Here is a 15,702-nt window from a genome sequence, read left to right as displayed (position 1 = left end):
CTCCAGGCTCCGAGATGTCAGCACAGAGCCCAACACAGGGCTCGAACTCACTAGCCATGAGATCATGACCTGAGCCAAAGTCAGACACTCAACCAACTGAGCCACCCAGGTGCCCCTCAAGAGTTGGACATTTAACTGACTGAGCCACCCAGGCATCCCAAGTATGCAACTCTTGATCTTGGGGACATGAATTCAAGCCCCGTGTTAGGTGTACAGATTACTTACAAAATATAATGTCTGTAGTAGAATGGATATTGTGTTATCCAAGATTATATAAGGCATACAAGAATCAAATGGCTCTATTGATTAATACTGGCTGTAAATATGCCGCCAAATTCAGGACTTACTGAACTGTTACCACTCCATTGAAAGGGCCAGTGAATAAAGAAAAATATGCAGAAAGGGTGAAACCCCTTATGTCGTCATATGGGTTTCTCCAATGTTTTTGTTTTTGATCTAGATAGCCTCCCTAGATGTTACAAGTAAGGAAGAAGAATTAAAAGAGAAAAAAAAGTAAAAGAAAGAAGAGGAAAGGGGATAATAAAGGAAGCAGGTGCATATTAAGGATGTGCAAGAATGAGTAGTGAAATGCCATTAAATGGCACTCAACAGGCTGTAGCTTATCTTCCCTTACCCTAGCATAAACTATAAATTTCATTCTCCTGCTCTTTGACAAATTATTGCAGAAGTGGTGAAATAAATAGCACATAAGACAGGTGAACAGCTCGGACTCTAATGAGAGCTTATTAAGACTCTCATTAATAGAGTAGGTTAAAAGAGAGTAAGCAACCAAGAATACAAATTAGTTAATAAGGTAGCATTACACCTTGTTAAAAAAAAAAAACAAAAACACTTTCCCAAAAAACATGCAATTATAGTCAGAAAAATTCTAAAAACGACAGTGATAATGGAGTAAGGGAGAGAAGCTGGCTCTACCAAATATTAAAACTACTGTAAACAGGGGTGCCTGGGTGGCTCAGTTGGTTAAGTGTCGGACTTCGGCTCAGGTAATGATCTCACAGTTCATGAGTTCAAGCCCGCATCAGGTGACAGCTCAGAGTCTGGAGCCTGCTTCAGAAGCTGTGCCTCCCTCTCTCTCTGCTTCTCTCTCTCTGCTTCTCTCTCTCTCAAAAATAAAATATTAGGAGGGGCGCCTGGGTGGCGCAGTCGGTTAAGCGTCCGACTTCAGCCAGGTCACGATCTCGCGGTCCGTGAGTTCGAGCCCCGCGTCAGGCTCTGGGCTGATGGCTCAGAGCCTGGAGCCTGATTCCGATTCTGTGTCTCCCTCTCTCTCTGCCCCTCCCCCGTTCATGCTCTGTCTCTCTCTGTCCCAAAAATAAATAAAAAACGTTGAAAAAAAAAATAAAATAAAATAAAATAAAATATTAGGAAACTAGGTCCCCGCCTCACTTCATATACCCAAATAAATACTGGGCAGGGTGCCTGGGTGGCTTAGTCGGTTAAACATACAACTTCAGTTCAGGTCATAATCTCATAATTCATGGGGTTCAAGCCCTGCATCGGGCTCTCTGCTAACAGCTCAGAGCCTGGAGCCTGCTTCAGATTCTGTGTCTCCCTCCTTCTCTGCCCCTCCCCCGTGTTCTCTCTCTCTCTCAAAATAAACATTAAAAATAAATAAATAAGGAGGGCACCTGTTGGGATGAGCACTGGGTGTTGTATGGAAACCAATTTGACAATAAATTTCATATTAAAAAAATAATAAATAAATAAATTAAAATAAATGAATAAACAAATATGGGATTAATCAAAGATTAAATTGAATCATAAAATTTCTCAGAGAAAATATGGGTGAATATTTTATAAACACAATGGCAAGATGTAAACATCATCCAAAAACCAGAATCAAAAAGGAAAACTAGTAACTTTTACAACATAAAAATTAAAATTTTCTGAGGCACCTGGTGGCTCAGTCTGTTAAGCATGCAACTCTTGATTTCAGCTTAGGTCATGATCTCATGGTTCTTGAGTTCAAGCCTACATAGGGCTACATGCTGATGGTACAGAGCCTGTTTGGGATTCTCTTCTCCCTCTCTCTCTGCCGCTCCCCTACTCTCTCACTCTCAAAAATAAATAAGTAAAACCTTTAAAAATAAATAAATAAAATCTTCTGAATGGCATTAGAAGCAAGGTTGAAAGATAAACCACAGACCAGAGAAAGATTTTTTCAACATATATAACAGATAAAGAGTTGCTATATCTAACATAAAAAGAGTTCTTTAAAAAAAGCTCTTAAAATTAAAAAGACAAATTACTCTAGAAAATATATCAGAAAAGGACATGATCAATTTACACAGGAAGAAACATATATGAAAAGATATTCAACCTCACCAGTAATCAAAGAAGTGAAAATTAAAACAAGCTAAGATTTTATCATTTATCAGATTGGCAAAGGTTGAAAGGAGGATTAACAATACCTCAAATTAGCAATATAAACAAAGCAGGCGCTCTTGTGCACTGTTGGTAGGAGTACAAATTATTGCAACTTTTCTGGAGGGCAGTTTGACAATATATATCAAAATCTTACATGTGTGTACTATTACCTAACAATTCTTCTCCTAGAAATCTTCCCCAAGATGAAATTGGAAAAATTTGCAAAGATAAACAGAAACATTCACTGAAGCATTGTAAACCACTTAAATGTTCATCTAGTTAAATGTGGACTAGTTATACAACTTAAGGTAATTAGTGCCATACAGTGGAAGACTTACACAGCCTCTAAAAACACTTCTGTGAAAACAATCTAATGGTATAAAACTAGGGAGATGCCTATATGCTACCATTGAGCTTAAAAAAGAAAAAAGTCAGCAACTGCTCAAAAAGATGTAATTATATAGATTTGAGTGACTAAAAAACTCTTGGGATGCTTTCCACCTGGGTATGAACTGCATAAATCATAAAAAGAAACGAAAGGAAAAGAAAAAGTTTACAGAGAAGGTATACACTTATGTAAAATTGTATGAATATTTCAACAAAAATATCTGGAACAGTATTTACCAAAAGGTTAACAGTGTTTATCTTCTGAGTGGTGGAATCTGGGAGAATCTTTACTTTCTTTATATTTGTAGTTTTCAATTTCCTACAATGAACATATATTTTTATCATTGGGGAAAAAAAGAGAAGCTATTTTAACTTTTTTAAAAAATAATCTTTTGAGTCTTTTTTAAAAATGTTTTTAAGTAATCTCTATGCCCAAGTGTTCGACTGGGGCTCGAACTCATGACCCTGAAATCAAGAGTCGCATGTTCTACCAATTGAGCCAGCAAGGTGCCCCGAGAAGCTATTTTCATTTAAAAAAATCCACAGGAAGATGAGGGAGTTTTTATCTGATGGGCATGTGTTTTCTCAATAAAATATGAGACAAAGTCAATAGCAGAGAGTAGGAGGGAGAGACTTGAAGAATGTGAATAAGGTAAGAAACAGTTGTTTCAGAGTTCTGGGGAATCAGTGAGAAAAAAAAGGTTCCCCAGTAGTCTTGAGGACCTAATGAAGGTTGATCATCATTAAGCTGCCCAATATATGATTATCTCCAACAATCCTGGACAGCACAGGTGTGTTATTTGGATTCCTCTGGGGAGCAGGGTGTAAGTACTCCAGAGTATTGCCTAGGGAGGTGAAGATATTTGCAAGACTCATAATGATAATAAATTCAGGAATTTAAGTGGGTAAGGGAGCAAGTGAAGACTGGAGGAAACCGATAAAAAGAGACAATGTATGTGGGAGAGGAGAATGAATTAAGGAATTCATGAGGTCAAAGAATTATTGTAGTGGGGTTACTTCTGATGTTTGAATTAGTGATTTCAGAGGTGTACATTCTGACAAGATCTAGAGTATAACCATGTGACTGGGTAACTGAGGTGTAATTCATTGAAGCAAATCACAGAACCACTCTTTCCTTCACATGTTAGAACATGCATCGACACACTTCTTGCCCTGAAATGAATGGCCATCAAGAGTCTGACTGGAATCTATCTTTCCTGCTTTATTTTTCCACTTTATCCCTAAGCAAAATCCTAGGCTGTAGGCAAACTGAATTATGAACTTTCCCAGTTTCTTGTCTTTGTGCACAAGTTTCCCTCTTCCTGAAACACTCTCCCCACGATTTCTGAAATTACATATTTTACCTATCCTTTGTGCCCCAATTAGCCTCAACCTCCATGAAGATTTCCCAGAACTCTCTGATGTGAACTCTCATGCATACCTCTCTTAGGACACTCACTATTTCCTGCTCTGTCTTTATACATATTTGGGCCATTAGACCACGCCTAAAGCAATTTTCTACTCATCTTCAAGCATAACATCCTACAGAGATTATTCATTGACGGCTTAAGTATTTCTCTTTTTACAATGTTTATTTTTGAGCGTGAGAGAAAGAGAGAGAGACACACACACACACAGAGTGTGAGCAGGAGAGGGGCAGAGAGAGAGGGAGACACGGAATCTGAAGCGGACTCCAGGTTCTGAGCTGTCAGCACAGAGCCTGATGCGGGGCTCGAACCCACAAACCATGGGATCATGACCTGAGCCGAAGTTGGATGCTTAACAGACTGAGCCACCCAGGCGCCCCCAACAGCCTAAGTATTTCTAAAGTGTGGTTATGATAGTCCGTCCCCCTTAATCCACAGGAGATATCTTCCAAGACCCCCAGTAAATGCCTCCCAGATAGTCTTGAACACCATATATACTGTTTTTTCCTATACATACACACCTATGATAAAGTTTAATTTATAAATTAGGCACAACAAGAGATAAACAATAAATATTAATAAAATAGAATAATTATAACAATATAAGTTATGTGAATGTGGTCTCTTTCACAATATCTTGTACTGTACCCACCCTTCTTCTTGTGATGATGTGAGATGATAAAATGCCTCCATGATAAGATGAAGTGAGGTAAATGACATAGGCATTGTGATGCAGTACTATGGACCTACTGACTATACATCAGGAAGACCATTTGGTTCCAGACCAAAGATAACTAAAACCATGGAAAGCTACAGATAAGGATTATTTTGTATGGAGCCAAACATTTTTTAATAGTTGGATATTTATTTGGACATCCTTATATGTATTAGGAAAATACTTTGCTTTCCATGTATGATAGTGGTAAAATGTTTTCCTTTGAAAATCAGTGTATTGGGGTGCCTGGCTGGCTCAGTTAGAAGAACATGCGACTCTTGGTCTTGGGATCATGAGTTCAAGCCCCACATTTGTTGAAGAGATTACTTAAATAAATAAAATGTTTAGGGGTGCCAGGGTGGCTCAGTCAGTTAAGCATCTGACTTTGGCTCAGGTCATGATGTCGCGGTTCGTGGGTTTAAGCCCCGCAGTGGGCTCTGTGCTGATGGCTCAGAGCCTGGAGCCTGCTTCAGATTGTCTCCCTCTCTCCCTCGCACGCATGCTGTCTCTCAAGAATAAACATTAAAATTTTTTTTTGCCATTTGCAACTACATGGTTGGAACTAGAGAGTATTATGCTAAGTGAAATTACTCAGTCATAGAAAGACAAATATCATATGACTTCCCTCATATGAGGACTCTAAGATACAAAACAGATGAACATAAGGGAAGGGAAGCAAACAATATAAAAACAGGGAGGGGGACAAAACATAAGAGACTCTTAATTGTGGAGAACAAAGGGTTGCTGGAGGGGTTGTGGGAGGGGGATGGGCTAAATGGGTAAGGGGCGCTAACGAATCTACTCCTGAAATCATTGTTGTACTGTATGCTCAGCAACTTGGATGTAAATTTTTAAAAAAATAAAAAAAAAATTTTTAAGAAAACTTTTTAAAAATACATATAGAAAATAAATGCATTTAAGCTTTAAAAAGTGAGGGTTTTTTAACATTACAAGATTACACAAATAGAGAAAAATTCATGAAAGTCTAAGGTTTGGGAAATATTACACTGAATGAAAAAAGACTAGAACACCAAATCAGAGAAGTAGTCCCTCCTTCACAAATGATTTACTTAAAAAAATTTTTTGATGTTTATTTATTTTTGAGAGAGACAGAGTGCGAGCAGCGGAGAGGCAGAGAGAGAGGGAGACGCAGAATCCGAAGCAGGCTCCAGGCTGAGTTAGTTGTCAGCACAGAGCTCGACGTGGGGCTGGAACTCAGGGACCATGAGATCATGACCTGAGCTGAAGTCAGACACTTAACCCACTGAGCCACCCAGAACCCCACAAATGATGTATTTAAACAGTAGTTACAAAGTGTATTCACTTTGTTGGCAATCTTCTTTTAAGCATATAAATACAAAAACTGCCCATCCTAGAAATTCCCTTCAGATGTTGGCCTGAAATGCTGTATCCACTTCCTCACCCTCCATTTACTCAACCCACTCCAATGTGGCCTCCACTCCCCACCATCTGACCAAAACTACTCTTGAAATAGTTTCAATGAACTACTAACTGACAAAACCAATGAACCCTTTTCTGTCCTTATTTAACTTGACTCCCTAAGGCAGCATTTGGCATTGTTGACTGTTCCTGCAAAGTGCTTTCCTCCCTCCTTCCACCATCACTGTCCTGTATCTTCAGTCATTCCTTCTCTTTTGTGCTGAGTCTTCCCCCTCTATCCCTTAAATGTCAGAATTCCCCCCAATCTTTTACTGTTATGATATAAAAGGAATGAAAAAAAGTATTGTTTGTATCTGGGTTAAAAAGAAAAAAACAACTGAAAGTACAGAAGAAAACCCAGAGGTTAAGTTTGCTATATATTTTCCCAGAAAATAAATAATGTATAAATACATCCTCTTTTGCACTTTCACACAAATGTTCTGCACCTTGGGGGTTTTGTTCCTACTCAATAGTATATCTTGGAGATCTTTCCATATCACCTCTTGGCACATATAATTCTCATTTTTTTTACTGGCTCTATAAATATTTCAATGAATTAATGCATTGTAACTTAACTAGTTCCTTGCTGATGCACACTAGGTAGCTTCCAAGTTTTATTGTATTATACTGTCACAGTACATATCCTTATATATATGTAAAATGTTTTAAATTCCTGTAAGTGGAGGGGTGCCTGGGTGGCTCAGTCAGTTAAGCTTCCCACTTTGGCTCAGGTCATGACCTCATGTTCATGGGTTCGAGCCCCGCATCAGGCTCCAGGCTGACAGCTCAAAGCCCGGAACCTATTTCAGAATCTGTGTCTCCCTCTCTCTGCCTCTCCCCCGCTTGCACTCTGTCTCTTTCTCTCAAAAAACAAAACATTAAAAAAATTAAAAAATAAATAAACCCCTATAAGTGGAGCCATCAGATCCAAAAGAATGTTTTTAATTGTTATATTAGCAAATTACTCTCCAAAAAAGTTACAAAAATGTACATCCCCATGATGCAGGAGACTGCCTATTCTCCCTCACTTTTGCCAACACCTAGTCATTGAAATGTTTTGCTGTGGGGCACCTGGCTGGCCCATTCAGTACATCACAGACTCTCAGACTCTCAATCTTGGGGTTGTGGGTTTGAGCCCCACATTGGGTATAGATTACTTAAAGATAAAATCTTAAAAAAAGTTTGTTTTGCTGGTCTGTAAGGTAAGAACCGAGATCTCATTGTTGTTTTGATTTGCATTTCTTTAATGTGTGAGACTGAGTATCTTAATATTTGTTTGGTGTTATATGTTTTTTCTGAAAACTATTTACATCTTTTATTCATTCATCAGGTGATTCATCATATTGATTTGTAAGAGCTCTTTATATATAAAGAAAATTATACAATTTATGCTACAAAAAAATTTTTTTAAGTAATCTCTACACACAATGTGGGTCTCAAACTTACAAGCCCAAGATCAAGAGCCACATGCTCTACCAACTGAGCCATCCAGGTGTCCCCAAAATTTTCTTCACATACATGTATGTCCTGAGTTGATGCCCCCTCAATTTGTAACTCTAGCCCAGACTTCTAACCTAGCTTCAAGTTCCAATTATTGATTACATTATCTTCACCCGTAGGAAGCTAAATTTACATACTTATAAATGAGCATATCGAACTGAATTCATCTTTCCCCCAATATGCTCTTCCTCTTTTGCTATCTCAGCTAATAATTTGATCATTCGATCAGAAACTCCACCCAGAAACCTAAGCCATCTGCTTCTCTCTTACCCTACATCCAACTGACCGAGAACCCCCAAATGATCACAATTGTCTTCCTAACTAATTACTACTAGCAATGTCACACAATGGTTAAAGAGCATAGACTGCAGAGTCAGGCAGAACTGGGTTCTGTATCCTGGCACTGACCATTCCAAGTTATGTGATCTAGAGCATATTTTTTACCCAAAGCCTGTCCCCGTCATCTGTAGAAATGAATTTTCGTAACTTCTATATCATAGAATTATTGCAAGGACTAAATGAGATTGTATGCACAAGGGCTGGCATATCATTAATACTCAACAAATGGTAACTATTAGCTCACTGCTCTAGCTTCCCCCAGCCTCTTCCAAGCCATCCTCCTTGCTGCTGCCAGACTAACAAATCCAACCATCTTCCTTACTTAGAATCCTTCAGTAACCTGCCCGCCTCCCCTCCACACACACACCACTTATAAAGAGAGTACCTAAATTCCTTGGTCGGATATACAAAAGCCATTCATATGGTCTCTGCTGTATTTCACAACCCCCTATACGCTACCCTCCAGCCACACTGAACTACGTGTCATACCTCCAAATACAATCTGCTCTTTCACCATGCACATGGCTTTGTGCACACTATTCACTGACAAGTGAACCCTTCCCTCAGTCCACTTCAGAAATACCTATTCAAGACTTGGGTCAAGCACGTCCGTTGTGCTTCTGTAGCACTCAGCACTTACCCTGCCCTGGTCCAGGTCACATTGTTTCATGTTCACCTGCTTGTCTCCTCCCCTGGATTTTGAGTTCCTTGAGGGCAGGGACTGTTTTATTCACGTTTATACCCCTAGGACACAGCATGGGGCCTAGCATTTTAATAAGAGCTCCACGTATGTTTGTTGAAAAAATGGACAAATGAATAGTTCATGGTGTGAGCAAAAGCTCTGACCTCTGTTCCCTTACTACTTCTATAGCAATCACTATCTAGACATACATACAGTCCTTTACCAGTTACCCCCCTATTGTCCACCCCTCCTCCCGGCAGTGCCAAATACCCCAGCCAAAATTTCTGTTGCCCAGGAAATCACAAGAGTCTGGGTCTGGTCCAACTAGAAGGGGTGGAACAGAAGACAATGGTCTCAGTGTAGGTCCCAACCAATGCCAGTGTTGAGATCAGAGTCCACCCCCAAATCCCAAAGACAACTGTTGCTGTCCTACTTATTTAGAATCTAACCTTTAGTACAGCAAGAGGGAAACCTATCTCAAGATCGTTCCTTCAAGTGTGACTAGACTTGACAAGTGGTCACACCACCCTCCTCAAAACCTGAGCCAACAAGAAACACACACAGGCACAAGATACTTTTGTGGTGACTGGAGTGCACAGAGGACACTCATCTGAAGCTCTCCACACAGAAAGTCAGGCTCCACATCATCTCTAGCAAGCAAAGAACAAGACATAGTTTCTTTTTCTAGTTTCCTTTAATAATAACTTTGTAAAAGCCAGTAAGCAACTACAGACACAATTGAGAAGTAGACCAGTATAAAAAAAAAAGAATGAGGCACAGCAAAGACACATCTTTCACTCCACGATAAATACAGAGCTCTAGTGTTCCCCCACCAACATCCCATGGGAGGCCTAGCTTCCCATGTGCTCAAGAGTACTCTCCATTATTGTGCAGGGGGACCAGACAGCATTCAGGTATGACGATGTCAAATCGAAGGTGTACAGGCACTGCTGAGATCAAGGTCTAAGGTTTTGGCTCTAGACTTGAATGGAGGTTGGTCACTCTTAACCTCTTCCAGGCTGTGGTGGATCCCATAGCCGAAGTAGATAGCAAACCCTAGTGGGGAAAGGTAGCTGTGAGGTAGGGAAATAGTGACCTGTAAAGGCTTAATAGGTCTCCCTACCTGAGACCAAGAGGGAAAAGCATTGGGATAGGATACCCAATTGGTATACCCTTGGGATACCCTTCCCAAGTGGATACCTACCAATCAGCATCCAGACCCCAAATCGGGCCCAGGTGCCAGCTGTCATCTGCATCATAAGGTAAACATTCACAAAGATGCTCATTAGTGGGAGAAGAGGCAAAGCAGGTACCTAGGAACAAAGCAAAATCTCCTTTGTAGATACCATGCGGTGACCTAGAAAGAGATCCCTAACCTACTGGGGCCAGGAAATGGAGGGTCCAACTCCTACTCATATTGTGTATTTCAATGCCCACTCACTGAATGTACATCGTATAGGACTCCAAGAATACAACGTTTGGGGAAATAGAACTGGAAAGGAACTATGGAGAGTGAGAGAAGAAGTCATTGGCCTAGGTATCTCCTGTATCTTTCCTTTCTTGTCCAATGAAAGAACACTTACAAACTCTATTAGATCACAAGGCATCTGGAGCCTAGTCTTCTGACATGGGTTGGTAGGTGGAAAGAAAGAGGTCATTTACCTTAAAGTGAAGGGGAGTGGAGCTCTGTGGCTGTCTCCAAATGACCCCAGTGATCCCAGTAATGAGCATCAGGAGGAGCACAACCACTGCAGTCCACACTGGGTCTCCAGAAAGCAGTGGAACGGGCCACTTGGTCAGCACCAGGCAAAGAAGAGTCAGCAGCAGAGCTTCAAGGGTCAAGTTGAGAAACATCAAAACCAACTCTTGAGACCAACACGTTAAGACATTAGGCCACCCCATTCCAAGGAGGGTCACCGTTCTCTCTAGGCTGTCCTCGGCCACCAAATGCCACACCCTCTCTCCCCCCATCATGCTGACCTCAAAGCCACCCCAGAGAAAATTTCTATCGCTCACCAACCAATGAGGAGCAAACATAGACAACTTGGCCAGAGAGTGGAGTGGGGTTGGAGTTGAGTGGACAAAATAGTCCCTGTAGGGTCAGCTTCTCGGCTTCAGCTGTCTTCTCCTCCTGCAGCTCCACCTGATCCTCCTCATTCTTCACCTCAGACTGATACCTGAGGCAAGAGTAAGAAGGCAGTATTAGGAACAACCCTTAACCACTTGAGCATCTTCTCGCAGGCAGCTGAAGCTCCCACGTAAGCCAGAAGGGTGGAAGCTCCTTTTGGCGGGGAGGAATATCCATATTCCTCCAGGAGAGTCAGGATAACGAAGGCAGAGGAAGGAGGAGGGAGAACACATCCCCATCACTCCTCATCCAAGAACAAAAACCCAAATCCTAGCTCACAGAGGGAGTCTCACCTGAGGATGAGGACACAAACAGCCACCAGGGAGTAAGCAAGCAGGGTCCCAATTGACATAAGGTCCACAAGATCAGCGAGCTCAAAGAGGAATGCCATGAATGCTGGAATTGATGGGCAGAAAGCAAGATGTGAGGGAAGCCAAAAACAAAGTTGAGGGAATCGGTCAAAGAACGAGGGGAAGGACAGAGACAACCGTTTTACCTGCAACAATGCCAGAGACCACAGTGGCCACGATGGGGGTGTGTGTGCCGCTGTGGATCCTGGCGAGGACACGGAACAGGAGGCCATCCTCTGCCATCGCATAGATCACCCGAGGCATGGGGAACATAGAGCCCAAGAGGCTGGAGGGAGGAATGCCCAGAGTGGCGTGAGGTGACTGCAATCTCTATCCCCTGAGCCTGTGAGGTTAAGGAGTCTCCCCCTTCTCCTCACAGCCCTTTTAAGGGTTCTTCTCAGGTACCAAATGCTCAAGCCTAAGACTCTGACTGCAGAGGAGAACAAACGTTTGCCACTGACCTGGTAGAAAGAGCACAGAGGGATCCAATAGCCACAACATAGCGGGCAGGGGCCCATCCAGTGTGGAGAAAGGCCTCCGGCAGGGGGCTCTCAGGTTGAAGCTGGTAGTAAGGCATCATAAGCGTAAGTGCCGAAGAGACACCAAAATATGCCAAAAAGCAGACCAACAGTGAAATCACAATGCCCACGGGGATGGAACGTTGGGGATTCTTAGCTTCTTCGCCTGCAGGAAGGGGCACAAGTTTCTGAATCAGCTAAGCAGGTTCGCTCCTCTGCCACCCCCAATCTGCATGCAAACTGAGCATTCGCTGTGTCCAAGCCCCAGACAGAACCCGCATGACTGTGTTACCAGTGGTAGCAATACAGTCGAAACCAACAAATGCATAGAAACAGGTAGCTGCTCCATGGAGAATCCCCTCGAGGCCGAAAGGCACAAATCCTCCAGAGCCCAGAGGGCCCAGGCTAAAGTGGAAGAAAAGGGTGGAAAAGGTAAAAGGTGTGTTCAGCCAACTCTGTGCCTTTTCCCTAATGCCAAACTACTCAGCCAGGTGCTCAAGACCTAAGCTCCCATTCCTCCCCAACCCAATCCTGAATGCCTTAGCGCAGACGCCCCTGGCTCCCCGTCATGCTCCCAGCTCCGAATCTCCGGAGAGTGAATCTCCTAACCTATACGTGTCATTGAGTCGAGCCACGGTCAGTTTGTAGTCCTCTTCTGTGAGTTTCCAATTGTGCAAGTCCCCCTTAATGAAGCCAGAGACGATGACAAAACCAAGAACCAAAAGGTTCACCACTGTGAACACTTTGGTAACCAGGGCTGACTCACTGGCCCCCAGAGCCAGCAATCCTGTGGGAAAGAGGCAATCAGGACTCATGAAGTCCTCAGTCCAAGATTTGTTTCCCCGCCTCAGTGCACACCTTTCCTGCCCAGCGTCTCTGCTTTCTCACCATTATCACCTCCATCAAGCCCTTCTCAGGCTTGGTCCCTCCTAGCCCTGCCTCCCACCATTAACCCTGTCTTTTCCCTCACCGGTGAGCAACAACACAAGGCCCAGAGCAAAGAAGTCTGGATGTTCTGCGAGGACATAGGGAACATGCAGTGAGATGCTCCCCTGCAGGGTACGAGAGATGTGGTTCCCAATCAGGTTGTCGAAAGCCGAGCTCCAGGCCCGGGCCACACTGGCTGTACCTGGTAGAGCAGAGGGAGAAACAGGGGGTCAAGTTTCCTCCCTCCCCCAAATCAGTCACACAAATAATCCCTACTGTTTTCATCTATTCTTACTTTTTTTTAAGTAGGCTCTACGCCCACCGTGGGGCTTAAACTCACAACCCCTAGATCAAGAGTCACATGCTCCAACGACTGAGCCAGCCAGGCACCCTTAATCTTACTTTTTAAAAACCCAAACCAGTTAATTAAGGAAACCAGAGCAGAGATAAGTAGAAGGAACAATTTCTCCACCACACCTTCAACCCTCCCAGCCCCATAACAAACACATTTAAGGGTATTGGAGTCCTGTGAATGTTGAAGACTACATCACTTCACCACTTCCTGATTTGAAGCCCCTCCCTGCCCCACCATCTCACCGATGACATAGGAGAGGATGAGGTTCCAGCCAGTGGTGAAGGCCCAGAGTTCACCCACGGTGACATAGCTGTACAGATACGCAGAACCAGAACGGGGAACTCGGGCACCAAACTCCGCATAGCACAGTCCAGCCAACACAGAAGATAGAGCGGCCACCAAAAAGCAGATCACAATGGATGGTCCAGCTTTATCTTTGGCCACCTCGCCAGCCAAGACATACACACCTGCACCCAACGTGCTGCCCACACCCAGGGCCACCAAATCCAGAGTGCTCAGGCATCTGGCAAGGCGAGTGTCTGCCATGCCAGGCTCCAGGGTACGTCTGCGTACCAGCTTTTGACCAAATCTGCGAAGTGCGTGCCACAGCATTCTAGCTGGAATTGAAGAGGATTCTAGGATCTGGAGAGAAACAAGACAAAAGCCCTTCAATAGGGTTCATTATCCCTAAGCTCTAAGAGTGCATTACAATACACACTCCACCAAGCCCAGGCGCGATGGGGGGGGATGGGGAGGATATTCAAGTCTCTTCCTCTAACCTCAGTTTCTTCCTTTAACAAGTAGGAAAAATAATACCTCACAGGTTTGTAGGACTAATTTGCAGAAAAAGCAGGTGAAAGATCCCTATGGTACAGTGGCCTGGCACCTCATGGGTGTTCAGTCAGTATCCATCTCTTTCTCTGACGGAGAAACTAGGGTTTATCCTAGACCTCAACCCAGAAACCATGGAACCTGTTCTGTGTCCGTTTTCTGGCCTGTGGCTGCTTGGGAATTAAACAAACTCATCCCAGGGGCAGCCAGCAACTCTGGGCAGAACGCCCTTCTCACATCCACTCTCCACGTTCCTTTTCAGTGCTTACCCCAAGGGCTACTTAATAGGCAAGGTTCCCAGATTGCCCGGAGGGAGGAGAGGACCGACCTCCACTGCTGATCAAAAGTGAGCACCGACTCAATTCCATCCCTACTCACCCTGCCCACACCGTGTAAACCGTGCTACTGTCGCCCAGGGGAGTAAGCAAATGTTCCCCCACTTCCTCCCGCCTTGCTAGGCTGACCAGCAAGAATCAACAGTGGGGCGGGGCTTCGACATCTAAAGATTTGGAGATGCACCCCGAGAGGGGCCCCAGAGCAGCCTGAAATTGCTCGCACTAGAGACGGTTCCACCCTATGCCCCCTAACTCAGCTCCCAGATTCTTATGTCCCCGTTAGAAACGGTCTGGGGCTGAGGTGGAGACGGGAACCTTGGTTCTTGGGGCCGGGGTCTCGCCAGCAACAGGTCACGGCCGCGTTGATGTAACTGCATGCTCTGGTTGCCAGAGAATCCTAGGTATGCCCAGACCCTCGCCATCCCCTTCCGACACACTTGTCGGCCCCCAAGGCTTACCGGAGAGCTGTTGCAAGCCCAGGGAGAGGAGAGTCTCAAATCGGGTTGGGTGAGGCGGAGTTAAACCGAGTTGGGCTGGGGCTAGCGACTTCAGGTGCTCAGGCTTCAAAGCTGCTGCTTGGGGTCGTTGCGCGCCCAGCGCCCCCTTATATACATCGGGAGGCGGAGCCGGTAACGTCATGGAATCCCACCCCTAATCCTCCCTACACCACCTCTCTGTCTCTCTTTCTCTCTCTCCCTCTCATTCATTCACTCCTTGGCTTTGCAAAAAGGACTGCGTGCGGCCTGAGACTGCTTCCCACTTGCAACAGCAGCCCGGCGTGGCAAGGAGCGAGACAGGGGGCGGGGGAGGGGAGCCTTTTTCCATTCTCCGCGCTTATAGTCAGAGCAGGACAGTGAGACTGGCCTGGCCGGAGACTCCATGGGATTTTCTACCTTTATCTCTTAATGGTCAGAATCTGTGATTGGCGGGAGTGGGGGAGGGGGAGAAGTGGAGGAGGAAACAGCACAGGAAGTCTCCAACTCCCACTCCCTCAGTCTTCCTTGCCTTGCTTTTCTACACGAGGTTCCTCACCTCTAAAATCTTTCCCAAGGACTATACCAGATTATGGACAGCCATCTGACTCTGATCCCTCAGCTCTCACCCTCAGCTGTGGGCATTTCTATTGCAGTCAGCAAGAGAATGGAAGATGATTTCAACCACCACAGATAATTAATCCCATTTAGATTTTCAGGCCCCAGTCTCTCCATGGTGTATTTCTGGCTGCCTGTAAATGTTAAACTATTAAGTATGAAATTGTAACAATATTGAATTATTGGAGGAAAGGGTGTGTTTAATCCCATTTTCCTGATGAGTAAGCTGAGGCTCAGAGGCATGATTCATCTGACATCACACCATAATTATTTGTTGACCATCTTA

At 44.0% G+C, this 15,702-nt stretch overlaps 1 protein-coding gene across 2 annotated transcripts; it reads right to left on the bottom strand.

The window, feature by feature from the left end:
* Window positions 1-9,556: 9,556 nt before the first annotated feature.
* SLC7A3 (solute carrier family 7 member 3) lies at window positions 9,557-14,999 on the bottom strand. Of its 2 annotated transcripts, XM_081792356.1 has the most exons (12): window positions 14,784-14,999; window positions 13,402-13,801; window positions 12,848-13,006; window positions 12,487-12,664; window positions 12,170-12,282; window positions 11,821-12,043; window positions 11,506-11,645; window positions 11,303-11,405; window positions 10,898-11,058; window positions 10,544-10,710; window positions 10,086-10,194; window positions 9,557-9,937 (listed from the first exon to the last, which is right to left on the bottom strand). In XM_081792356.1, the coding sequence occupies exons 2-12, from the start codon at window positions 13,769-13,771 to the stop codon at window positions 9,807-9,809; spliced, it is 1,854 nt and encodes a 617-aa protein (XP_081648482.1). In that variant the 5' UTR covers window positions 13,772-13,801; window positions 14,784-14,999; the 3' UTR covers window positions 9,557-9,806. The 2 variants fall into 2 exon arrangements, with proteins under 2 accessions (XP_081648482.1, XP_081648483.1); XM_081792357.1 differs by lacking the exons at window positions 12,170-12,282; window positions 12,487-12,664 and having other exon boundaries at window positions 14,784-14,998.
* Window positions 15,000-15,702: the final 703 nt, after the last annotated feature.

Source organism: Panthera onca, chromosome X (assembly GCF_046562875.1).
Source record: "Panthera onca isolate mPanOnc1 chromosome X, mPanOnc1 haplotype 2, whole genome shotgun sequence".
Lineage (NCBI taxonomy): Eukaryota > Metazoa > Chordata > Mammalia > Carnivora > Felidae > Panthera > Panthera onca.
The sequence above is the reverse complement of the archived record's forward strand: the minus strand, read 5'-3'. Positions and strand labels throughout refer to the sequence as shown.

Bases quoted from the DNA above. Each gene is read 5' to 3' on its own strand.
- SLC7A3 (XM_081792356.1), bottom strand. From the start codon at position 13,771: ATGCTGTGGCACGCACTTCGCAGATTTGGTCAAAAGCTGGTACGCAGA. The intron at 12,665-12,847 runs GTGAGGGAAAAG...TCTTTCCCACAG, and splicing joins CCTTGTGTTGTTGCTCACCG to GATTGCTGGCTCTGGGGGCC. The intron at 12,283-12,486 runs GTTAGGAGATTC...CTTCCACTTTAG, and splicing joins CGACTCAATGACACGTATAG to CCTGGGCCCTCTGGGCTCTG.